Consider the following 27,651-nt stretch of genomic DNA (forward strand, 5'->3'; position numbering starts at 1 on the left):
CGTTGCAGCATTATTTACATAAGCCAAAATATTAAGGCAACCTTGTGTCCCTGAATGGATGAATGAATAAAACAGAGGTGGCACATATTTGTATATACAATGGAATATTATCCAGCCACAAAAGAGAAAGAAATCTTGCCACCTGCAACAACATGGGTGGACCTAGAGGGTACTGTGCTGAGTGTAATAAGTCAGACATCAAAAGACAAATGTCATATGATTTCATTTATAAGTGGAATCTAGAGAACAAAATAAACAAATGAAACAGAAACAAATCTCTTCTGTATCTATCATAGATACAGAGAACATTTTGATGGTTGCCAGATGGGAGGAGAGTTGGGAGTGTGTGAAAAGGGGAAGGGACTAAGTACAAATTGCTTGTTGTACAGTAGTCATGGGGATGTAGGGTATAGCATAAGAAATATAGTCAATAATATTGTAATAACTATGTATGGTGTCAGATGGGTATTAGCTCGATTGGGGTGAAAGATGGGAAGGGGTGGGAGGCAGAGTGATAAAGGTGAAAGGATTCAGAAATACAAACTGGCAGTTACAAAATAGTCATAGGGATGTAAGGTATAGGGAATATAATTAATAATATGATAGCAACTATATATAGTGCTAGGTGATACTAGTCAGGGAGATCACTTCCTAAATTGTATAAATATCTAACCACTATGCTATGCACTTGAAACTAATATAAAATAATATTAATGTCACCTCTAATTGAAAATTTTTAAAAGGGGGGAAGATCAATAATATTGAGATAGCATGGTACAGTGTCAGATGGTTGCTGGACTTATCAGGGCGATCACTTCTTTAGCATAAAAGATATAATCAATAATGTAATAATAACTGTAGTGCTAGGAGGGTACTGTTGAATAACTGTGATGTATATCGGAAACTAACATAATATTGTATGTTAGCTATATTTTAATAAAAATCTTTTGAAAATTTTTTTAAATATCTACTTTCAGACAAAGTCAGAAATTAAATCATCACCGTTGTTATATAACATGCTAGAGACTCTTGCCAAAGCAATAAGAAAAGAAAAAGGAAATAAGATGTTCAACTATCAAAATAAAGAGAAAACTTATTATTTGAAAATGATATCAAAACTATTGGAACAGAGGATTTAATTGAAGAATTCTTGAAAAATAAATGAACACAACTCACAGCTTTTCTATATAACAACTACAATTACAAAATGCAAATGGGAAAAGATCACGATCATAACAACAACCAGAAAACACAAAATATCTAAGAATGAACTCAACAAGAATGGTGCAGAATTCAAGTGAAGAAAAATGCAAAACTTTGCTTATTGAACAAGAAAATAAATTCAAATAAGTATAATAATTTAAAAGTTAGATGATGCAAGGTTGACAAAGATGTAGGAAATCAGTCTCATACACTGTTGCAAAAGTGTAAATTGGTAAACCTCTCTAGAGGCCAACTTGACAGTATCTATCAAAATTTAAATCCATATAACCTTTAACCCAGAAGTACTACTTCTAGAAATTTATCTTACAGGATATATATATTTGTGTGTGTGTGTGCACGTGCACAAGCACGCACATGCATGCACATGCCAAGCAACAAAATATAGCATTGTTCTTATAGCAAAAAGCTGGGAACCACATAAATATTTAAAAATAAGAGACTGAGCAAAGATGACATATCAGCATTATAAAATATCATATGTAGGCAAACTATAAACAGTACAATCACTTTATTGAAAAATATTTTTTGTAAATATATATATTTATAAAATAGACAAGATGTACACAATTCTAAATATTACAAATGTACCTTTATCTTGGTGATAGAGTTATGGTAACTTATTTTCTTCCCTGTGCTTGTCTATGTTTCTCAAATTTCCTATAATACTCATGTACTGTAATGACCAAGGAAAAGGAAAACAAGCTTTATCTGTGGTTGAAAGGAATTCCAGTACCTAATATTTGTATTGCACTTGCCCATTTATAATGTGCATTCACATGTATTGTCTCCAAATTCTATGGCTGCAAATTGCAAAATTCAGAATAAATGTTTTTTATTTTCACGAGTCTCTGTCACTATCTCAATAAACTCAGTATTGCAGCCAATAACATAATTACATTCTGATCTTCGGTCAAGAAATGAAACTACCACTCTGCTTGTGAAAAGAGAGGAGAAAGATGATCATGGCAGCGAGGAGGAAAACACTGAGTGTTTATCCTGTAAGCCTCAAATCTCCCATTTTATCCACTACGAGGAAGCAGTGGCTACTTTTGTTTCATCGACTATTCCTTACCCCCATGAGTAGTGTGTTTTACTATCTGTTTATGCACAGTGATCTATTGTTTAAATAAGCCAGGATAACAGAGCAGGAAACTGAGGTATATGTTGTAAGGTTTAGAGTCTGTCTAAATATGTCTCAACAGCAAGAACTAGGGAGTGGAGCTCAGCATAAACGTGCCACTTGTGACATGCACACCTTCAGTTCCCCTAAAGAGCCAAAGTGTAGTATCTGAGAAAGCGTTCCATACATAGCCTGACAGTGTCTACTGCAGAGAAAGCCCTAATCACATTTGAGAAAAATGTCTTGTACCTGTGATCTTGATAACCTCCTGAAACAACCTCCATCACAGGAACCCTGGGAACTTCCCCAGACCCATTTTAAGAAATTAAATGCTTTTAATCATATATGTTGATGGCATCTGAACTTCTCTATGGGAGAAGCTTAAGGGGCAATAAACTAAAATGAAAGAGGGCTGGGAACAGTGACTTTCAAAATATTTTACCTTAGTTTACAGTGTTGGTTGTTTTATTTATTTCACATTGCTGCCCATTACATGTGTAATATGCATGAATATATACACACATACAATCATATTACTAAGATAAAAGTTTTATCTTAACAATACATATGTTACACGTGACACACTTTGACATGTTCTATTCTATTACATTAATATGTTCTAGTCTGCTCCAAATCTCACTAAAATTATTCCAACAGTCCCTCACGGTGGCAACCTGCAGTTGGAAACGCACTGGGGAGGGGTCTTTAGGGCCTGGATTTATGCTCATATAGAGATAAGTCCCTTGGCATCACAGGTACAGTGAGTGGTATCTTTTGGTTCTATTTGAGTTCTCAGAGAAGAAAAGATTGAGACCTGGGAGTGCTCAGAATCACAAATTTCTAAAATCTTATTTACGGAAATCAAATCTGTGGACGTCACTCCCGTAACTGGCTCTTTCTCACAACCCCTTTCTGACACCCTGGTAGCGGGAGGGGAAACGACGCAGAGTTACCGTAGGAAGAACTGTTGAAAAGCTCGATGTTGAAGAAGGCGTAGTCTCCGCTGGTCATCCCGTGCCGGTGCGCGGCCAGCATGATGCCGCGGATGGTGTCGCTGCTCGCACACATGATCACCACTGCGGAGGGAAGAACACACGCGTGAGACGCCCCGCGCAGAGCACAGCGAGGATGCTGACGCCACTGGGGGACGTCTCACAAAGAACAGGCTACTTACATGGTCCTGAAGTAGCTCCTCACAAACTCCGTATTAATTACAAAAGGGGCGAACAGCAACTTGACAGTGAAGAAACCTGGCAGATGTCACCACAACCAAGCAAGGGATGGAAGCCAATGTCACCAACCGTGGGAACAGACTCGAAAGCCTCCTGATGTAACACACCCAGGACCAAAACCATCAAAACGGGCAACCTGAATCTCACCAGGAGGAAGCGCCACAAGCCCCGCTTGGGGGACAGTCTGCAGAAGAGTTGGCCTATGCTCTTTAAAATGGCCAATTTCATGAAAAACAAAGGATGAAGAATGTTCTAGACTAATGAAGAATGTTCTAGACATGTAGAGGAACAGAAAACTAAATGCAAGGTGTGATCCTGGATTGGATCCTGGACCTTAAAAAGATAATAATAAAAGTTTTGCTATAAAAGGGCATTATTGCGACAACTGGAGAAATTTGAATAAGGTCTGAAAATTAGATAATAGTATGCATTTGTGTTAAAGTTCTTACATTTTCATAATTCTACTGTGGATATGGAAGTGAATGTCCTTGTTCTTAGGAAACATTCAAATATTTAGAGGTAAAGGAGCACAATGCTTGAACTCACTCTCAAGTAATTGATTAAAATATAGTAATATTTGTGTGTGATGTATATGTGTTCATATTTGGATGGGGGAAAGGATGAGGAAAGAAGGGGAGGGGCAAGGGAGGGAGAGATTTGGAATGATAAAGTGTATGTGACAAAATATTAACAATTGGTAAAAATCTGGGTGAAGTCTATAACAGATTGTTTTATACTTTCTTACATCTTTTCCAAAAATGTAAAATGTAAAATTATTTCCAAAAATTATTTCAAATGAATCACCATATCTGCCCAATATAAGATAGCGAGGAATGCCAACTGTTTTTTATATTTATTAGCATGGTAAATACATTTTCCTGAAAAACACAAACTGAATGGTTTTAGGGAAAACCTTCATTTGGCAAATGAAAGGAGGCAGTGAGTGGTACAGGCTTTCGGCTGTCCGAATTTTGGAACATTTTTCTCAAGCTGTGTCATCATATATAGGAAATAGTTAACAAGATTTCAGGTCTCTCCCCATATTGTCTCAGTTTATTCCCACACTGTCAGATTCGAGAGGCTCTAAGCCTTTCCAGAATAGTGTTGCCTGCCTCATTAAGAGCTACAAGATCTGGCCATTACCCAGTTAATTTGATCACTGTTGCTGACCCTTGGTCCTCATGATGGGCACCACTGTGTTTTGCTGCATACACAGAGGAGAGGAGAGAACTGGAGAGCTGGGTACCGTAGCAGCGTTATCACCACGCATGCCAGCACACAGAGATGTGTATGTTCTTTGTAAAAGCATGGGTGCTGAAAGACGTAAAACAAACTTCAGGCTGTGCCAAAGCTGCCTTGGCAACCTGCACAGAGGGTTAGACGCTTGTTGATATTTCGTTTACTGCAACGTTCATTCAGAGTGTTAGATCATGACTCTGACATTTCTTACTGCAAGGGGGCTCAGTGTACAGGCTAACAGCTCTGGAGAACGAGTTTTTTAAACAATACAAAACTCCTAAACAGCTATAACTGTGAGAGTAGGTGTTGTTTGTGCCTGGAAATATTAATAGTTATGTATTTAAGATACATAATCAAATTCCAAAATGCCTCAGTAAGGAAGCTTTCGAAGAAACTCCTCATGACTCATTATGACTTAGATCTTTGTTTTAGCTCTGATTCAATTCTAGCCCCTTAAGTGAAGAAAAAGAGCCAAGGTGTCCCACAAAACAGCCAATAAGGGGCTAAGGCTGCACAAGTTTAAAAAGTGTGGAATCCAAGAGTGGCCATCTCCAAGAGAGTCCAATAGGCTCGGGCAAACTGTCCGCTAGGCAACGCTGCTCATTTTTGATCAATCAATCATAGTCTGAAGTCTGCCTCTAAACCCCAAGGTGCAGAATCTGATTCTATCGGTACGTAAGGAATAGAGTCAATACGTGAGGACAAAGTCCCAATAACCTATCTCAGATATTTTTAGATAATCTGAAATGCAGTTTACTTAACTTCAAGGGGGACCAAAATAGTCATGGACATGTCTGTGTCAACACATACCTAGGCATGCTAACTGGGGAGCAAAATTATAAGTAGTGGGATGTTAGTGAGGATGAAATCAGAACCAGGGAGGTCAGTTGGAGGATTTAGGCATCCAAAGGCATCAGGGCTTGATAACTCTAAGTGTCCATCTAAGAGATATGTGCCTGGCCTAGGGCCAAACAGTCTGGGTCCTCAGGCCAGAGCATAAGCTTCCTTAAGTCCTGGCTGGGATCTGCCCAATACTGGCTTCTCTATCACTTCTTTTTCTATTTTTACAGTCCTGGCCCATTTCCTTCTCTCTATCCCCATCACCATCAAGACCAACCCCTTCTGATGGAAACATTCTTCCTTTAAATGTTAGTACCTACGTGGACTGAGCAAGAGTGACCCAACTGGCATTGTGTCTAACTGATCAAATTTTGAATATTTTAGATCTCATCCATTGTGTTGACCATGTGGTTTAACTCTCAAAAAGAACCCCTAACTTCCAACTTCATGGGCAGGGTATTGTTTTTCTTGCATAAAACAAACCCATAATGCACATTATCATCCAGTTTAAGTTGGAGCAAGTACTTAAAGATTATGGCAAATCAGTCATTGGGCAGAATCCTTCTAGATTTGCAGGATATTCCCTAATCTCTTATGGTTGTTTCATTCAAGCCTACTTCAACAGCAAGTACTTTTAGCAACTTGCCTTTATGCAATCTATCAGAACATTAAAATATTTTCATTAAAATAGCTTTCTCTTCCTACTCATGTCTCATCAGTTTACATAACTATTTAAATTACTTACTTAAAATAATAAGCATAACTGGCATAAACAGATTTGGGGACAGCTCCTGGAAAGTATATGGACAAGTGTGAGAAGTGTGCAGGCATACTCAGAAGTGTATTCGCTGCCAGTACTCACCAACAGTCAATAAGATTTATAGAGAAAAAGAGAGCCTCAGCTAATCTTGAAAGCTGCGTAAGTGGAGGTCAGTTAAGACAGTTCTGTTGCATTTAAGTATACCTAAAAATGTAAATACTAATTTTTTGGTCAAATTGGTAAATTTTTTAAATGGGGGGAGTGATGGTGTGATTTTCAGTTTCTGGATAGACTTTTCATCATTCTGCTCCATTTTCTCCAACTTGCCAAAGACCTTGCAATGTTCTATGTCATCTTCCACTACCTGATTGCTACAGTGTCTCCTGTAAGAAGGTTCTCACTACTGCAGCACATTCTTGCATCACTGTAAGAATGCAGAAAGAACTGCAAAGGGTTGGCTACAGAAGTCAATTCACAAAACCAAAAACATTCCAGGTAGCATACCTGAGTTGTGGGGCATGCATACCTTTCCCCAGTTTCAGGTTTCCATTGAGAGTGAGCTCTAATAGGGTGACACTCCTCATCTCTGAAAGTGCCTTCATTTACCCCTTTTCCCTCACTCCTGGAGGAAAAAAAGTGACTTGCCTGATCAGTGAGCCTGGAATTAAAACTTTGGCAGACTGGGCTCAGCCCTTCCTTCCTCTTTGATATGTGTTCACTTGCACACATTATGGGTGACTTTTGTCAAGTGGTAAGGGGCCTGTTCCAGAGGGTCTCTGCAGCTGAACAGCACTATCTGTGATTTAGTGGATGACCTTATCTAATTCTGAGGGAAAGTAATAACAAGCAGCCATTTTGGCAGCAGATCTAAATCCATGTTCTCCAAAAAGTTCTGTCAATAATAAAAAGGATATTTTTATATTCTCCATCTGACTCGTGCATCCATCTTCCATTTAACTAAATTTAGAAGGGGGAAAGGATGCTATTGCATGGAAGCAAAGCAAGATGTGCCACGTGCTGCAAATTTAAAAGATGATAACAGAAATGAAAAACCAAAACTCAATAGTCACTTTGGGAGTAGTCAAAGAAATAGCTAAGCAAGAGAAATTCTTTTTTTAAAGACACATGGTAAGAGGTGAAAAGGAAAAAAAAAAAGTAGGATATCAGTCCAGGTGATCTAACATCCAAATAAAACAAATTCTAGGAAGAGAAAATGAAGGGGATAAAATTACCAAAGAAATAATTTAAGAAATTTTCCCAGAAGTAAGAAACGTGAATCTCTGGATTGAAGAGGCCTACCCTTCAATACCCTCAAGTGCATAAGGCAAAACACTGGCATAAAAGTAGATCATAATGAAATGTTAAAACATTCGGGAGCAGCAAAAATACTCTAAAAATTTCCAGGAAAAAGAAAATACAACAAACAATAGGTAAAGAAGCTACATAGATCTAAGCTTCCTCATAGCAGCATCGGAATTTAAAAGACAATCCTTCATATTGTGAGAGAAAATAATTTCCAACCTATAATTCTGTAACTACATTTAACCGTAGGGTGAAGAAATTTTCAGTGATGATAGGGCTCGAACTTTACCTCTCATCCATCCTTTCTCAGAAAGCTCCTGGAGGATATGCTCCACCAAAACAAGAATATAAAACGAGACAGAAGAACACACAGGGATCTAGTCAGAGAGAGAGGTGGTGGGAGTTGGAAGAGGATGTTAAAAGAACCCAGAGTGACAACTGTGCAGCATGTTTAGAAAATAACTAAACAAGACAAACAAATAAGAAACAAAAAATCATAGGCACAGACAATAGTTTAGTGGTTACCAGAGGGTAAGGGGGGCGGGAGGTGGTAGATTAGGGTAAGGGGGATCAAATATATGGTGATGGAAGGAGAACTGACTCCGGGTGGTGAACACACAATGTGATATACAGATGATATATTACAGAATTGTACACCTGAAATCTATGTAACTTTACTAACAATTGTCACCCCAATAAACTTTAATTTAAAAAAAAAGTTAATAACTAAACTGGAGCAGCTCGGGAGACTTAAAATAGAGAATTGGTAGTTATAAGTCCATAGGAAACTAAGGGAACAAACAAAAACAGACTTTTTTTTTAAACCCCAAGGAAAACAAATAGGGCAAGAAAGGAAATGTAATTTTAGTAGTCTATATGGCTCAGCTACAAATAGCATTTAGAAGGTAATAATAAGGTAGATACTGAATACTACTGATCTAACCAAAAATTTTAGCACAATAATATTGGAAGGATGACTGGAAGGATGGCTTGAGTGTGTGATTAACAGGTAGTAGGAGGTAACCAAATCATAATCTTCCACTGGGATGGTAAGGGACAAAACCTAAAACTGAGAAAAAGCAAAAGTAACATTTTATTTAGATGTACAAAGTCAAACACAGAAACAGCTACAAGAGTTGAAAATAGTTGCCTCTGGGAAGTGAGAAATGGGGTGTAGGAGACAGGAAACTCTTGTTCCTAATGAGACTTGTGCAATTTTCTAACTTTTTTAACCCTCTCATTACACAGCAATTGGTTTCATTTGCAAAATAGAGATTGTACCTTTATTTTTGTTGTTCACAAAGCTCCATCTATTCCAAAGGCTTACAGAATGTCCACACAGCAGCCTACAATGCTTCTTTTTCCCCTGTTGTGTGTTAGTTATTTTATACTTAGCATGGGTTCTTTGCTTAAAAATTCTGCTGATCAACCACTTGGTCATTTACCCCAGCCTAATTCTAAAAATAAATGACTCTGGTACTGATTAAATACTGTTATCTCTACAGTAGTTATTGGAGGCCCAGATTAATGACATATTAACAACTAATGGGATAAAACTACAGTTCTTCATACAAAAATGTTTGTGTGTATAATACTTCTGGTCTGTATCTTATCAGATATATAGACAAAACAACGACTGGCTTTTACTGCTTGAAAAAATATTTATTTTTAAACATGTCTTCTTAAAAATAAATTTATCATTGAGTGTAGAATGTTAAGGGCAGTAGTTGACTGTATAATTGAATCAGCTTTAAATAAAGATCTTTTTTTAAATAATATGTACTCATGTATGTGTATTTCAGTGGTTTTATATGTTGGCTAAAGACATGAGAAAAAAAATTAATTATTCACTTCAATGGTAAATCTCTAAAATGAAAGAATAATTAATATCCCTTAGTTTTTCTTTTTACAGTACAGCACATAGTCCAATGAAACTTTAGTCATATTGTTATTTAAGGCATTGTCAGTTTTTACCCTTTAAAAGATGCAAACCTTTGTGATCTGATTTTTAAAGACGAACTTAAGTCCAAAAAAAGTGCTAAAAATGTTATCTCCATAAGAGAGGGGAAAACTCTCTAGTTCTACAATGTTTAATATGGGATTTTCAAAGACAAAAACGAGACTAGTTACATTTTTACACTTGAGTGAGCACAAATCGGGACCCAGGAACATCAATTTGAAGAGGCCTGATTCCCATGGGCCCTCCCTGTTTCACAGAGGAGAAAATTCAGCCTCAGGAAAGGTAAGTGACTTGCCCAGAGCAGCTCCTTAGTGGAGAGGCCAAATCCAGAGTACCTGCTTCTCACTCCAGGGTTCTTTGCCCAGCACATAGCCTCACCTTCTAGTAAAGGTGATTATCACCCTATGTATAAAATAATAACAACTCTAATAAAACCTCATGTTTACTGAGCACTTAGTATGAGCCTGGCACTGTTTCAGCTCCTTTAATCCTCCCAGCATCCCCAAGATGGGGGGCCCTCACTAACCCCCACTTTACCTGAGAAGCCTGAGGTACAGAGGTTTGGAAGCCACCCAAGCTCCCCCATCAATGAAACGCTGAGCCAGGACAGGCTCTCCGGAAGTCAAACTCCACTGAACCCCTATTTAACTCTTTAACTGCTTGTGGTGAAGTAATTGTGATTAGCAAAAGGTTAAACATCCCCAGAGGGAGCTTTGTTATCAAGCAATTTTCTCTCCTGAGAGTAGGGAATTTCGGGGATGGAAATAGTCTAATAGGGGAGAAACTATTTTGTATTTCTGAACATCTGCCAAGTCACTGTTGAAAATATATTTTACAGTAGGAATGGTAACCTTATCACCTGTAAAATATACGATTCAGCCGAGCAAACGTTCACCACGGAATTCAAACTTGGACGAGGGGGAAAAAAAAAAAACAGGAAAAGAGACATCTACGAGGCTTTTGGAATTAAAAAATAACCAGCAGCTAAACATTAATGAATGCCAACTATAATTTTATATATATAATGTGATGGTTCAGTGTGAGGTCGAAGGGATAGTGGATGGGGGGAGGGGGGTTCACAGTGTGAGGGATATAAATGATGAACGTCTAAGTATTACCTTGTCTTGTACACCTGAAACTAATAAATAAAAAAAATAAAAAAATAAATAACCAGCAGTAACAGACGGTAGCCCAAGCTCTCTGAAGCCCCCAGGCCCTCCAGGGCACTGACGCCCTCCCTGACCCCTGGCTTCAACTACCCTTGCGAGGCTGAGGGGCCCAGTGGCCGCGATCTGCCTGCATCGGGGCTGACATCCCCTCCGCCAGGAATCCCAGGCCACGTGCGCAGGGGTCACTGCCGGTATTAAGACCTTCAGGGCAATGGCAGCACAGACGCGTTGGCAAAACTTGGATCTCACGGATAGGGGGACCCACCTCCAACCCTAGCGCGCCCTGGGAAGTCTCCAACTCCTAGCTCCCGGCCCTGGAAAGCTGAGAGCTGAAGACTCAGGAATCGGGGGCCAGTGCAGCCCGAGGTCCACAGGGGTCTGCAGTAAGCTGGGGACTGGCAGTGGGGAGAGAAGTAGAAGTGGGTTTCTCCACCCGGCGTGACGAGTTCGCAGCCGCTGAATACAAGTGCCCTTTTTCATAATCCGCAAAGCCCGCGCCCCGCCTGCTTAGGGATTCGGCGCAGACAGCCTGGAGTTCGAGCGCTCAAAACTTGGCCGTGCACCCCCACTGTCAACACCTCCCTCCTCCTCGCTCTAAAGAGTGCGTTCGCTAGGAGTCGGAGATGGCCACAGTGGGAAGGGGGTGGCCGCAGCCCATTCTCTAAGGCTCCTCGGGCCACTCTCACCTGTTCCTGAGACCTCCAGCCTCCGGTTGCGCTCTCAGGTGCCGGGCGGTACCAAGTCGCGGACTAGCCTGGCGCCTGAATCAGCCCCTCTCCCCTTGGGTCTCCCGGCGTTGGCTCGTGGGGAGCTTTACTGGGATTGCACCACTAAGAATCCAGGCGCGTGCACGCCTAGCGGGAACAGAGGCGGGATTCCCCCAGCGTTGTGCACCCCAAACCTGACACCAAAAGGGAGGGAAATGCGTTATGCTGGGATCTCAGCCAGCCTTTCCGCTGTACTCTACGGTAAAGGGAGCCACATTGGGAGCTTTCGCGATTGCGTATCCGCGACCACCGCTCCCTGTAGCCACAGCCACCATCCTCAATCTTGAGCAATTCGCCCAGTTTGGTGCTTCTTCAAACCCCCACAGACCCGCGAAGAAAACTGTGGGGGCGGGGGCGGGAAACACAGGGAAAGGAGGTTCAGCGCTCACTTCTCCAGCGCGCGCGCCCGCAAAGCCTCGCTGCGGGTGCTTTAGAGACCGCGCTGCCCAACGCGCCGGGGGAAGTGAGTGTCGCCTGAGTCCAGACACAGAGAGGCATTTTTGGTGGAAACCACATAAGCTCGTTTATAAGGGGCTGGAGGGGCCGTGGAAGGAATGAGAAGGGCGATACATGAGCTTTTAAAAGAAAGCTGGGGTCTGTGGAAGGAGCAGCGGGGAAACCCGGAGACCTGAGCTAGCCATGTGGCGGCGTGCGGGCTTTAGAGCGTCTTCAGACGCTTTAGCCCAGGAAGGGGTGCAGGTCCGAAAAGAACTGGGGGACAAGTTCTTTTGGCCTCTGCACGTTTCAAACCCTGGCTGGAGCAAGGCACGGGGAGTACGGCCCTAATCACCAGCCAGGCGCTGAAGAAGGGGAAGGGAGGAAGGAAGAACCGAGGCAGTTTGACAGCACCTGTCGGACCTGGGCACGCGGGGGCTGCGGGCTCAGACGCCCCTCCCCCAGGCTCCACCACCTTCCCCGGACCCTCTACGTACACCCCGCGACCGCGACGGGTGCTGATTAAAGGTTGTAGCTGCCAGACGGCTCGTTCCCGAACGCGCGCCCTCCCCTAGTCCTTAGTGCCGCAGGGGACAGTGGGGTCCACGGAGGAGCGGATGGGTGTGTAGGGAAAGCCGGGGGGGCGCGGTTGGGCTACCGCGGGGGCCTGGGGCGCGCGCCGGCTCACCTCGCTCACTGGCCTGGATGTAGCGCACGATGTCGTCCACGTCTAAGTCTTTGGTCTCATCGAAGCTGTAGGCGGCCGTGTGCAAACCCTCCTCCTGGAAGACTTCGTGGACGCCCTCGAGGGTGAAGTAGCAGTTCCGCTCGAGCTTGTCGTCGCTGTAAAGCAGCGTGGCGCGGCTCCACTGGTGGTGGCGGAACAAGGCGAGCACCATCTCGCCCATCTTGGCGTACGCGGGGGACACGCGCGTGAGGTGCGAGTACTCCGTGTCCTTGTGCTGGAAGCCGGCGGCCAGTGCCCCGGCGGACAGCATGGGCAGGTCCCAGTGCGACGCAAGCCGGGCCACCGGCGCCGCCGCGTACTCGCACACCGGCCCCAGAAGGAGGTCCGGCTTGGCGCCCCGCGCCGCCGCCACGCGGTCCACCAGGCTGAAGAGTGCGCGGTTACCGCAGTCTGAATCTTCATAGGCCACCTGGAAGCGAGTGCCGGGTAGCAGAAGACGCTGCCCGGTCCGGTTGCCCTCGATGCTGCGCAGCGCGTATTCGATGGCCGGCCGCACCCGGGCCAGGGAGAACAGGTACGAGTCGTCCCGGGGCAATAGCACCAGCACCTCGATCTTCTGTGGCGGCAGCGCCTCTCTCTCCCGGCGCTCGCCGCCCAGGCCCTCGCCCCCGCTGCCACCGCCACCCGTGCTGCCGGCTACCGACACCCAGCTGAGCAGGACGAACGCGGAGAAAGTGAGCAAGGACAGCATCGTGCCGCAGGAAAGCGCCGGCCCTCGCTGCCGACTCGCCCTCGGCCCCCCACCCATCCTTCCTCTTTCCTCCCCGCTCTTCTCTCCGAGGTCCCTGCGCCCCCTTGGGCGCTCTAAGAAAACAGAATACCCCCTTCACTGACTCGCCAAAAGATAGAGAGGAAGAGTTCTTCTTTGCAATGTCACTCGTTTAAAAAAAAAAAGAAAGAAAAAGAAGAAAAAGTTCACCGAGTGTAAACCTGTACGCCTGTAATCTATTTATACATATATATACTTATTATAAATATATATATATATTCGCCCTCCCTTTATATATACTATTTTGCTTAGAGTGGCTTCTATTTGGGCGTTGCTAAGGTTGCTTTTGAAAGCATATTTGTAAAAGAAAAAAAAAGTTAGACTTGTCCAAGTGCTTGTAATTGACGGTGCATCTCCTTCGCGTTTGATCTCATTGATTCGCGCCGGTTCCTGGTTCCATAACCAGCGTTTAAATAGCGTGGCAGCGGCGGAGCGTGTTACCACACAAGGCGCGCCGAGGCCGGCCTTGTATTTCCAGCGGGTGGGGAAGGTGGGGGTGGGGAGTAGTGGGGGCTGGGCTGGGGGAGCCTCTCATTAACATTCTTACATCAGGGCTCCTCCCCGCACCCCTTCCCTTCCCACCACTCCCCTTTCCCTAACCCCCACTCCCCTCCAGCTCTCAACCTCTTCCTTAAAGCCGCAGTCGCCCACGTCCGCACCCGCAGGAGCCCCCACCGCACCGCACCTCCTCCGGGGTCCCCGCCTCTCCCTGGCCCCGCACGAGGCAGTGCTCTCTCCAGCCTTGGGTTCCAAAACAAGAAATGCTTTTGAAAGTGAAGCAATGCGCGCAGGCACAAACACAACGTGCAAAAATAAACAACAGCATTAGAGGAAGGAGTGGTCCCAGAAACTGGTCGTTTCGGTGCAAAACTCCGTAGGTCCCGCTCACTCTCACCTCTTTCTCACTCCGGCCACATTCCCTCATGACGCGCCCACTCCGGGGGAGCACCCGACCTTCCCTGTCCCCTGGCGCTAGGTACGGGAACTGGGGCTAAGGACCCAATGCAGGCAGCCTGATCGCGGACCTGGAACGCCCTGCGAGCCCGGGCGTTAGTCGCACCCCTCCTTCCGCATCCCAGCACAGGCCCCCCTCCCTCTGGGCAGCGCAGGTTCGCGCAGGAGTCGCCGCGTCGCCGGGATCCCAGGGATCCCGCGCACAGACCCTCTGCCGCCGCGCAGCGAGCAGGAAAGCGAAACTTGTTGCTCCCAAAGACAAGCGAAAGGTCCGGCTCCTGGAGGTGGCCAAAAGCTTGAGAAGCATCTCCAAGGCGTCCTCGGGGGGTGTTTGCTAAGCCAGGTAACTAAATAAAGAGACCTTCTCCCCATTTCGTTACCCCAAAGGTCCCCTGGGTGCAGGCGCGCTCTCCGCTCCAACCCGAGCGCTTGGAAATCCAACCGCTTCTCCTCGGGGGGGCGCGCGAGACGCTGTGCTCTGAGTCCTGCAATGCCGGAAAGGGTCCTGCCTGGGACACCCAGTCCCGCCACTGGTCACAGCCACAGCAGCAGTGGAGACAAGGATGGAAAAGGCCGCGGGGAAGTTCGTGGCCGGAGGGAGCCTCGCGGGATCCCGCGGCGCTGCAACGCCGGTCCGGATGGAACTTGACCCTCCGAACGTGGTAGCACATCCAGGTCATTCGCGATGTGAACGTGCTACCTCGGACGGGAGAATTCTGACCCTTAAGTCCCGCAAATCAAAATAAATTGGAAATGTTTTAAAACGGTCTTCCATTTGACTGGGCGTCGTAGCCACACATTTCCATTAGTCTTAGACTAACGCCCTCTTTCGGCAGAAACTTGCAGCCAACGGGTCTGCGGCTCCAGGCTCTGCGTGTTGTGTTGTGTTGTGTTGTGTTGTGTTGTGTTGTGCTGTTGTGTTTTAATGCCGAGGCCCGAAAGAGCAAACGCTCTCGTTTGTGACCGTGAAAATGCAAATTGGGGTTTCCGGAGATGTGGCTCGCCGCCTTAATAGCACCCTCCTTACCGCTCTTTCTGGCACCAATAGTGGATGGGTAACGTGTCACCCTCTGGGTCATTTAGATTTCAGGTTATGCACTATGAGCCCTGACTCCTCATGCAGGAGCTTCTACCTCCTGGGAGAACTTTCATTTGTTTAATTAGAGCTGCGAACCAGTAGGAAAAGCATCTGTACAAGGTTTAATTCCACACATCGGGTAATCTACACCCACTGGATACTGAGATTTAGGGCTTCACAGCAATTAAATCCTCCCTGAACTCCTGGGAAGGAAAGGAGGGAGGGAGGGAGGAAGAGAAACAGAAAGAAAGAAGGAAGGAAGAAAGAGAACAACGGCTTAATCCGAGCGTTTTAATGGATTTCCAAACCGGTTGCCAGGAAACGTCAAGGAACCGGGGTTTCCTATTACCGTTCGCTGTGCCGTGTGTCTGGGGAACACCAGCCAATGGCGATATGATCCTGCACACTGTGTAGCGTGGGCTTATTCGGAGAGTCTGGAGTTTCAGTGGCACCGGGCGTGAACGCCTCTCCTCTCCCAGGCGCTGCCCAGCGGCGCCGAGGGTCACGCGCCGGGCAGTAAGTTTACGTTTGGGTGAGTTTCAGCCTCTCGGTGGCCTTTGGATCAGAGCTCTCAACTTCCAGCTTGTCATTCAAAAGTACCAACAAACCAGGCTGTGGACCGGAAGAGCCCCCGACCTGGACAGCAGAACCAGAAAAACCCTTACATTTTTCCAAAGAGCAGAAATTAGGATTTTAAAAAGGTTTTCAAATGAAAATAGGCACGAAAGTATAGAAAAAAAACCCAAGTAATATAAGTATACGGATTTTAATGTTACCAATTTGTTTACTTTCCATCAAATTCGATTTTTCCCAAGCAGCTGAAAGTTTGTGTAAATATTATGAATGTCATGGAGTTCTCCAATCTTAGGGCTGGAAAGGACTAGAAGTTGCCCAGCCTGACACCTGGCACTCTCCAGATGAAGAACTGAGGCCCAAAGAATATAAATGGCACACTTAAATACCTCTTCATCCCCGGAGAATATTTTCATGTGGAGTTGGATTAGAAATAAAGCATGTACCACCCATTACACCATGTGAAAGAGATAACAAAGCTAACTTTCACATTAAGTAATAACATTCTTTATGTCAAAATTTTTGTTTGTGTGTAGTTAAGTTTTGAGCTTATGCAGCACAATAAGATTACTAACAATTTATCATAGAATTTTTGCAGCATTCTAATCATGAAGATAAACCCAGAAAGAAGGGGGGGGGAGTGAAATAATTCAGCCCTTAGACTCAATTTTTAAATATTGTTCTTTTTAATTCTTTAAAACACTGACACGGAAAAAAAAGAAAGACAAGGAGCACTTTTTTTAACGCTCAAAGAATTGCCAACCTTCTCTGAGTGCATTCTTTCAGGCCACAATTGCTGAATGAAAACAAAAGAAAGCTAAAAGGAAATGCTGCAAAATAAATAAATACAAAGAATTAGCCAAATGAAAGCCTAAGGACGGTACTAGCCCTAAACATGATGTGATGGAATCTAAGAGACTTTATAGGATTTAGAAATGTTTTCATAAATATCCACAAATCATGTTCTTTTTAAGTTGCTAAAACAACTTGGCAAGTTTTCCTTATTCAACTATATGTTTTCAGCTCTGCGAAATGAAACCAATGTCTGTATCTATTCTCCTGCTACCAGGAAAGACAGCATTATATAGGGAACCTTACTTAACATGCAGTTCTTTGAAATGTGTTAGAAATGCTATCAGAGAGAAGTTTTCTCCACCAATTTTAATAGCCTGTGTGTCCTTCCTCAGAATCTTGAAGGCAACCTCTAAAACAGAGCCCTTCCCAGTTTTCAAAGAGAATCTCTTCTTGGTTAAGCCAGCCCTGAAGTCACGCTGAAGAATGTCCCTGTGAAGCAGTAGCCCACAAAGAAAATACCTTCTGTATTTTCGAATTGTTGAAAACACACTTCCCCCTAGAGGCAGAAAAGATGAAAGAATATTACACTTAACTCAGGAATATTTCTGTAACTCAGTGAGTGTTGAGATTTTATTTTTAACATATATATGATGTTTTTTGAGGGAACCATTCAAGATGTGGGAGGAAAATCAACGAATGCCAAAAAATTAAAACTTGGCCTCTAGGTCATAGCTTTCCTTAGCAGAGACTGTTAATTGACCCTTTTTCTTCTATTATACAAATCTACGATTTTTTTTCTGCCAGCACTATAAATAATAGTGATTATATATTTTTTCTATTGAAATTTATTATTCAATTTCATTAGAAACTACAGTTAAATGTGGCCTTGAGGAATGCTTTTGAAACCACAGCTCTGACAGATTTATCTCCTTCTAGTCAAATTTGTTTCTGTATTACTGTCCTCTTAAGGTTTCCATCAACTACAAACTTTTTTTATTTCTTTGGAGATTTCTTTGTCTTCTGAGACAAAATGACATTATAAAAACTTCCAGAAAATACAGCGCTGGTCTGTGATTTAACGTGAGTACTGGCATGGGTTTTCTAGGATTTGCAAGCCACATGAAGAATTCTCATATTGCTGACTTATAGGCAAATTATTTAATGTAGATTATTACATTCACAAAAACAGTGGATGTGCCTCAATTTCATGCACACCAATACTGACTATATTTAATTGGTTTATTTAGTTGTATATTGCATTATTCCAGAAAGGATTTGAGAAAGCACATGGAGTTTTAGAAAATTTCTTCAGGGCAAAATGCACAGCCATTGGAGCCTACTCTCGTGGATCCTACTTTGTTTCTCAGCCTTTACTAATGCGCCAAGCCTCAGCAACATTTTCCTCTCCCATCTGAGTTTCCACAGAATTCCTAATCTCACTTACAGAGAGATACGTCTTGGTTAGCATCCAGCCTTCTGACTTGTATCCCGTGGAAACAGCAGGCATTTAGAAGCCTCACAAACATGGCTGGAGGTTAGTGATCACCTAACCTATCTGACCTTCAGTTTTCTCACTTTCCTCAATGTCCTTGCACCTAACATGGAGGTAATGATATCATCCTGATGTTGCAGGAGTAAGAATAAAAAACAATAGACGCAAAGTGCTTCGAATACAGTAGGAAATTAACAAATGGCAGCTCTTGGTATTATATTCCCTTCGGTGACTGGTAAAGAGTATCATACCAAGTTAAGAGTTCAATACATGCTTATGAAGGAATGAGTTCAAAATCCGAAACGATATAGCTTATGTGTAACATGTTTGAAATTACCTTTTGACTGACCATGACAGACCTTATCTAATGTTGGTGTGGTAACGGTGGCTTCCCTGAGGCGAACCCTTTGGCTATCAATTTGATATTGGCCCTGGATTCCCAGCCTCAGATATTTCCTGGTAAGCTTGAGACAAGAGCTTGTTCAATATTCCTTCCTCTACATAGTGCGGCAAAGAGAGCAGGAGCTAGTGTTTGCTGCCCCAGAGCTGTCCTTACCAGCTGTGAGGCTCCTTTAGGAACTCAGGCTGCCTCTCGCCTTAGAGATCTAAAGGGAGCCAGAGGAGATAGGGATACATCAGAGAGAAATTTTTTTAAAAGGGAAAAAAATAGAAATGGTTGTGCAAAGGGGTTGGACTTGGAAGATGAGAGGGGGGAATACGCAGATTGTATGGAAGAAAAAGAGGGTTATACTGGAAGGAATGTATTTAATATCTAGATCAGGTGTATTATAAATAATGAGAAAAGGGTGAAATGTATCTTAATGTACTAAATACACAGGCTACAAAAATGTCAGGCGAAGGGCTTAATGCTCTTGTTCAATGCAACCTTTTAAACATCCACAGTATGTCAAGGACCGTGGTGTTCTAGTCTAAACCTATTGGACCAGACATACATTTGTTTTGTTTGGGGATGTGATTTGACCCAAGTTATATTTAAATCTGTGTAATAGTCAATCATATTGTGTTATAACAGTCAAATGAGCTATGTTTAAGAGTATCAGGACAAAAATATGTCCAATTTCAAAAACATCTTATAAAAATCATTTTCCTGGTGTTATTACACTACAGTATTGAACAGTTTATACTCTAAATTAACCAGCATTAATCATTGGAATACAAACTCCATGAGAGCTGGGATTTTTCTTCTTTAATCCTGCATTCCCTCCTTTAAGAATGATAAACGTAGTAGACATTTAAAGTTTTATTCCACCAATGATAAACCCAAAGAATGCAAAGATTGCTATAAAACAGAATTTAGATGAGAAATAATGAAGCAATGAAAGGAAGATGATAATCCAAAAAGAAATTAGTACATATATATAAATTAATATATAAACTTATAAAATAACTTTCAGAATATTCAGATGGTATCATGTTAGATTTACGATTATGCAAACAATCTAATAAGCCAAAGATCCTAAATACCAACTTTGACGTCTTAAATATACATTGATATACCAACACCTCATCACTTATACTTAATTCTTGGTTATTTCCTTGCTAACAGGAAAAACGCCATATCCTTTAAAAAAAAAATCAGTTACATTATCTTTTGTAATGCTATGAACAAAAATTAAAGGTGATAAAGAAAAATTTTTGTTACCACCATGTGCAATGTTGTGAGATATATTTTTTTATTTCTTTCCAGCAAGTACATTCCATTTGTATTCAATCTTGGATAGCTGATCTGGTACATGAGGCTAAAATAGAATAGAATGCCATGAGGAAAACATCAGGAAAATTCTTGACATCCGCCCTCTCATGGCTTGGGTGATCATCTTGTAACATTAAATTTCACCTTGACATAACAACTGTCATCCCAATAAACTTTAATTAAAAAAAAATTCACCCTGACATTAGCGGAGAAAATTGTTTCATCAAGCTGACATTGTTAATTTTCAATTGTTGGTAAATCCTTTGACATTAAATGTTCTTTGCTCTTCATCCATCCTACAAAAATATTCTTTTCAGCATTTATGTTCTTTTTCCCTTTACTAACTGCCTGGAGAAAAAAATGATAAGGATTATTTTAACCTGAATCCGTTGCTTCGCAGACTCTTGTAAGACTTGAGGTATGACATGGAAATGACTTCTTACTTGGGCAATTTCTCATATTCAAGTGTATATAAGTGCACAAGTTACCTCAAATTGCAAATTATTCATGTTCTAGTGAATCACTTTGGGTTTTTTAACCTCAGGTACAAATTTTTTAATTAACCGTATCCTCAATGCTTGGTATATTCAGTATCAATCTGCAAGGTTCCTGTTTTGTTTTAATTTCTCCTGGTCATTGCTCTCTTTACATTCCTTTTAATCCATCAGACTCTATTTTTGTGTTTAATATACGCTGTAGATAGTTCTACCAGGTCTGACAATTAAGTTCGCGAACTTGTTGCAATGATGTTGCTAAATTTTTTTGGTATCAGAGGGATTACTCATTATGAATTTGTACCAACTGGACAAAGAGTTAACCAAGTTTACTATTTGGAAGTGCTGAAAAGGCTGCGTGAAAAAGTTAGACAAAAACGTCCTGAACTTTTCACCAACAATTCACGGCTCTTGCATCACAATGCACCAGCTCCCATCTCCCAAGGCACTGTCTGTGAGGGAGTTTTTAGCCAGTAAACAAATGACTGGATTGGAACACCCTCCCTATTCACCTGATCTGGCCCCCAATGACTTCTTTCTTTACCCAAAAATAAAGGACACATTGAAAGGAAGACATTTTAATGACATTCAGGACATAAAGGGTAATATGACAATGACAGCTCTGATAGCTATTCCAGAAAAAGAGTTCCAAAATTGCTTTGAAGGGTGGACTGGGCACTGGCATCAGTGCTGGCTTCCCAAGGGGAGTGCTTCGAAGGTGACCGTAGTGATATTCAGCAATGAGGGATGTAGCTCTTTTTCTAGGATGAGTTCGCAATCTTACTTGTCCAACCTCGTATATTGTTGAAATAGAGTGTTGTTTGTGCATGCGAGGTGCTATTCCAATATGGAAATTGTGTTATGCTATTTCACATCTTCACAGAGAGTAACACGGATAGATCTTAACTATTAAATGAAAAATCTACATCATTACTTTGGTTTTGTTTAATTTTTAGAACTGGTAATCTTTATTCCAACTTTATTGAGAAATAATTGACAAATACAATTGTACATATTCAAACTGTACATATTTAAATGGTACAACTTGGTGCTGTGATATGCATTGTGGAATAGTTACCAAGATCAAGATAATAAGCACATGTATCACTTCATATAGTTTTTCACTTCATAACTCTTTGTGTGTGTCTGTTGTTGAAATCTTAAAATCCACTCTCAGCAACTTTCAAGTGTACAATACCATATTATTAACTATAGTCACCATGCTGTATGCTGCACATTTGATCCTAAGAACTTCTCATAACTGAAGGTTTGACTTACATCTCCCTATTTCCCCTCCCCCAGTACCTGACCCCCACCATTCTATTCTCTGTTTCTATGGAATCGAATTTTTTTTATTCCACATACAAGTGATACCACACAGTATCTGTCTTTCTCTGTCTGGCTTATTTCACTTAGCATAATGTACTCCAGTTTCCCCCATGTTATGGCAAACGTCAGGATTTCCTTTTTTATGGCTGAATAATATTCCATTGTATATTCTTTGTAATATTCCAGTGTGTGTGTGTGTGTATGCTTCACATTTTCATTATCCATTCATCCACTGAAGGACACTGAGATTACTTTAGTATCTTTGCTATTGTGAATAATGCTGGAATGAACATGGGAGTGCAGATATCTCTTTGAGATACAGATTTAATTTCCTTTGGATATATACTCAGGAGTAGAATTGAGGGATCATATTGTACTTCTATGCTTAACTTTTTGAGGAACTGCCATTCTGTTTTCCATGATAGCTATACCAATTTACATTCCTACCAACAGTGTGTAAGGGTTCCCTTTTCTCCATACCCTTGCTATTTGTTATCTCTTATCTTTTTGATAAGAGCACCCAAAGTGTACTACATACATTAAAATGGTGAGTTTTTGAGTCACCTGGGGAAGAGTTATAACTCTCCGACCCAAAATTGAAACCAAGTAGGACAAGCCTAGAGAAATGCTTGGCTCTTCTGGCGTGAGTCAGCCCAGGAGACTGAGAAAGCACTGAAGCAATGGATTCTAAGATGATACTTCCATATGGAAACTGGAGAGAAGCTCAAGATACAGACAAAATACTGGCAATGTGGCCTTGAGATTTTGCCAGCGTTTTGGAGCTAGAGGACATCTACTAAATAGGGCTTCTGAGCTCTGAAAGCAATCTGTGGCAGAGAGGGCCAATTGTCCATCTAGTATCTATTTTCCACTTTATTAACAGAATCTGTTTTATTCAAGGCAATAATCTTCTCTGGTAAAGAAAAAAAACTATATTGATTATCCTCCCTTGACACTAAGTATGGCCATCTGAAACTAAGTATAGCTACTCAAATATAAGTGGAAGTTGATTAAAAAGATTCCAGGAAGGGGGCAGCCGGATGGCTCAGTTGGTTAGAGCACGAGCTCTTAACAACAAGGTTGCCAGTTCAATTACCGCATGGGATGGTGGGCTGTGCCCCCTGCAACTAAGATTGAAACCAGCGACTGGACTTGGAGGTGAGCTGCGCGCCCTCAGCTAGATTGAAAGACAACGACTTGGAGCCCATGGGCCCTGGAAAAACACACTGTTCCCCAATATTCCCCAATTAAAAAAAAAAATTCCAGGAAGCCTCTTTAAAAGGAGAGCATACACTGAGGCCCTTGGCCCTTTCTCTTCTATCTTCCTAGAAATTGTACATGATGGCTGGAGCTCCAGCAGTCCTATTAGACTATGAAATGACCTTGAAATGGAGCCCTCATGCTAAGGGTGGTAGAGTAGAAAAATCAGTGCCTGAATCCCCAATCATAGAAGCCTGCAGGCTTCTTTTACAAGAGTGAATAAACTCATATATTTTTATGCCATTCTTTGAGTTTTTGGTCAATACATTGAACTAATCCAAACTAGTACATCAAGCTTGGCTGATTAACTTGTAATATGTAATTTTTGTGGCTTCTTAAAATTTGGTATTTATTTTCCTTTTGTTGTTTCCTATTATACAGAAAAGTCTATAGACCCAGCAGACCAACTGTGAAATGGACCAGAGTCAGGACTCTATTTATTATCTAGTCTCCCATTTGCTTCCACTATAAATGTGGTCCACAAAAATGCTTTGGATTCCCAGAGAGCAATGTCTACTTGTACTCTATGTCCAACAGTCCTTGAAATGTTTGAGTATTCCCTTTTCTCCAGTGATTGGTTATCTTAGTAAATGGCCATAAATCTCTCTGGGAACAGACTAGAGGAATCATTATCATATATATTTGCCATAGTTTTGCAGGTTCCTTTCTCCTGGAGACATGGCCTCTCCATAATTCTGTGGTCCTGGATCTTAAAATAGCTCAGGTCTAGAAATGGAACAAGGGATCATGACTTTTCAGTTTGGCTATAGTCAGCCCTCTATCCTTGATTTCTCGATTGCATAAATTAAGCAATACCCTTATTGCCTGTCATCTCTCTTGCTCCTAGACATTTTCTATTAACCAATTCTGTAGCCTTAGAAGTCAGATCCACTTATCCCCATGCCACTCCAATTCTGTAGCCTCATTGCTTCCGATGATTAAAGACCAGCTGGTTTTTATTATTTTAGAATCCTATTATCTCCTTGTTATCAGGAAGCACAGCTGTATATCAGCATCTGCTATCCTCTGCCCTGTCCTACAGAGACAAATACCAGTGAGAATCTCAGTGACTCATGCCCTCTCACCCAAGCATTCTTTAATATGTTGATAAATGGACTGTCCTCTGGGCCCTCCCCAGCTTGTGGGCTTTCTGGCCTTAAATTATATGTCTACTGTAGCATGCCCTCTTCTCTTAGCCTTCTATCTATTTTTCCACTGTCCACCACAGCAGTTCTGGAATTTCTATTTCACATGGTGTGGGCCTTCTCTTTCTTCAAACTTCCAAGAGCTATCATTTCCCACGGTCACTGCCAAAGGTGTCAAATCATGTATTATGGAAGAATGCTCCCATGATAACTGTCCTTTATTATGTTCTAATTCTCTTCAATCAGCACCCTCAGGACCCAGCCTCAGATACTGCTCTTCCCAGCTGCTGTTACCATGTGGTGGCTCCTGCAGTTGCTTTCTCAGAGTCCCTATCCTTCCTTAGCAGGCCTAGAACTTCCACCGTGGAGTTTTATTGTGATTTAACCCTCATTATTGGCTTGGTAGTCAGGATATGAGACGGGTGGAGATCATAAGCGGGCTGCTTATTGTCTTGAGTGGCAGAGGCTTCTGCATTGTTTTCAAGCAAGAGGGAGCATAGTCCTTTAACAAGTAGTGTGCCCTTGCTGCAAGCTCAGGAGGCTCAGAGGAATGTAGGGATTCAAGATTTTCTAATGCACTGACCCAGTTTCCCCATCCCATGTCACAGGTGCCACTGTTTCCCAACCAGGAACTTGACTTTAGTGCCACAGGCTTTATAATGTTGAGAATTCAACCTCCTCTGGGGCACTGGCATTCTTATAATTCTGCACAAGGCCTAATCCTTGGGTTTTTCTGCTCTCTGGCTGCAGGAGTCTACTTATATGCTGCCGAAGAGACCCTCTGCCTTTCACACTTAGACTTTAGTGATTAATACTCCTCAGTTTTTCATTGTCTTAGTCTGTTTCCATTAATTGCCCTCAGGAGTAGCCATCCAGTTCCACAGTTCCTATAATTACTACTTCCGCCAAACTCTCAAACACCTGTGGCATTGCCCTTACCTCTGCATTTCCTTCTTCAGTGCACCAATACATTCCTTTCCATAGGTATCCCATCCCAATACACCAGCAGTGAAAGTTTTAATGAATGCATTGCTACTATAAGCCAAGGTGATCATTGTCCCATCTGCCACCAGTGATGCTGTCCTCAGTGCCAGTCAGCTGGCAGGTGGCCCTGCTCCAAAATCTCATTGTAGGGTCAGCCTCCTCATACCACACCTGAAACCAATAGTCATAGATGTGGTTCACCAGGAAACGCACTCTGAGAGGAGATTTGCATGCAGGAAATTTATTGGTAAATGTTCTCATGATCAACCTCTGTGGGGGAGTGAAGGCAGGAGAATTAGGCAGTGGGTGGGGGATATACTGTAATACAATCCCACCAAGAGCTCTGAAGCTGGAATGTCCAATTTTGAAGCAAGGTGTCCAGCTCCACGCTGAAGGCTGACCACAGGGATGGGCGTGATCTTGGATGAGGTGGCTTTCTTCAGTTGAAAGCAATTCCTGGAGAGCAACTCCATGGACAACCCTCAGCTCCCAACATTCCCAACAACTGGTGGAATGAGTGCCTCTGTCCTAAAGCAGAGTCTGGACAGCACAACACATACTCACTAAAGCCAGGGAAACACTGCAGTTGAAATCATCTCTTCAATATCAACAGGAATGAAAGAATGCGATATGTTAGAGATGTTGGAGATGAAGAATCAGTACTTCACCAGCAGAGGTAAAGTAGAAGCATGTAATTACTATTATACAGGACTAGGTCTAGGCTGAGGCAATCAGGACACTTAGGGAGACATTTATTCTCAAGGTTGTGCCAAGGAAGGGCTTAATACTCAAGTTACCCTGACAGTGAGTGCCTCCTTAAATTTTGCATCCTACTCACCTCGCTTGCCTTGCCTTCCTCCCACTCCTGCTATTATGGACAGTCATCATTGTATTCAAAGTGGTCTGACCCACACAGAAGGAAGTATTTTTTATATGTGAACATAGAGGATGGTACTTATCACATGTCCTTTTATATGTCCAATTTGGCTGAAATGGAGAGATTAATCTTGGAAAAATAACAATGAATTATTTGATGTTTAATCAGGTGGAGATGGCATCTGTAGTTGTCTAAACAGATGTTGGCAAACCAAACAGCCCCTGGAAACAGTTATACAATTATTGACTGTCAAGTTATTTTTCCAACCCAGGAGTTAGTAAACTTTTTCTGTAAAGGCCCAGATCGTAAATATTTTAGACTTTGCAGGCCATCAGCATCTGTCTCAACTACTTGGCCACTGTAGCATGAAAGTAGCCATAGACAATATCGCTGTGTTCCAATAAAAACTTTATTTACAAAAACAATCAGAAATTCATGCCATTGTTCAAACAAGCAAAAAGGGATGAGTCCTAAGTTGGGGCTAAGTTTTCTAGAAATGTTGAACCTATGAAGGGGGACTAGGCATTCTGAAACTCAGCAGAAGCAGGAAGGAATACGGAGGAAATACAGCTGTTCCCACCACATGACACCTCACATAACAATAAGAAGACAATGGATGACTACCAGAACCCCGGGAACACAGGCTGTATATCTGAGTCACAGGGGTGCTCAGATCCCTGTGGATTAAAGGTTTTGTGTCAACTTGGTGGGTAAAGCACACCAACCAGCTGAGATACTGGCTAAAGACAAAGGGACCATGCCATGGCGAAGTCCCCTAAACCCAAATACAGCCACCTGGTTTGGGACAGATATGAGGGTTCTAATCTCTACACCTGTTTCCATCCTCACTCTATCCGATTTATGTTTATATGTTACCCTTCTTCCTTTTTTTCTCTCTGTATAATCCAGTTATATTTAGGGTATGTTATGTTGATAGCTTTTCAACATGGTCCACCAGTTGTGAAATATTGAGATGGGATCACCACAGAATTGGAGAAATGATGGACCCTATCACAAAATCCTGGTCCACAAGCAGGTTACTATAACTGATGCAATTTCAGTTGTTCTTCCTTAGGAAAAAGAGTGAGTGCAGTTTTAGCTACCTGAGCAGTAAGTCATCATGGTAGGCAGCTGATTCTCTGCTTTAGCTGTGCAGTATGGGGATACTATTGAGACTGGAACTTGAGATGCCACAGAGATAGCTGCAATGAATATTTGTCAGGTTTTTATCCCCGACCCCACCCCTGGCCTTCCCCACCCTTCCCAATTTTAGGATGGTATCAGTGGGATTCAGTGCTCTGCCTCCCACTGTGGAAATCCAGTCAGACAGAGCCTTTCTTCTCTGCACTTCTTGGAAACCAGCACACAACTGTCTGGCCTGTTCTTACCCA

The 27,651-nt window shown here is 42.5% G+C and overlaps 1 protein-coding gene across 8 annotated transcripts in view; it reads right to left on the minus strand.

Annotated features, from left to right (window-relative positions):
* The window catches only part of NPR3 (natriuretic peptide receptor 3), a 75,325-nt gene extending 60,253 nt beyond the window's left edge, over positions 1-15,072 (minus strand). For 2 of the 8 annotated variants that reach the window (XM_081054114.1, XM_081054112.1), the window contains exons 1-2: positions 11,533-11,686; positions 3,298-3,420 (exon numbers count right to left, since the gene is read on the minus strand). In XM_081054114.1, coding sequence (XP_080910240.1) covers positions 3,298-3,412 — 115 coding nt within the window. In that variant the 5' untranslated portion in view covers positions 3,413-3,420; positions 11,533-11,686. Of the gene's footprint in view, positions 1-3,297; positions 3,421-11,532; positions 11,687-12,736; positions 13,951-14,460; positions 14,718-14,899 lie in introns of those variants that run through there. The other 6 variants (XM_081054111.1, XM_081054115.1, XM_081054110.1 and 3 more) reach the window with 6 other exon arrangements.
* Positions 15,073-27,651: the final 12,579 nt, after the last annotated feature.

The sequence above is a fragment of the Rhinolophus hipposideros genome, assembly GCF_964194185.1.
Source record: "Rhinolophus hipposideros genome assembly, chromosome: 7".
Classification (NCBI taxonomy): domain Eukaryota; kingdom Metazoa; phylum Chordata; class Mammalia; order Chiroptera; family Rhinolophidae; genus Rhinolophus; species Rhinolophus hipposideros.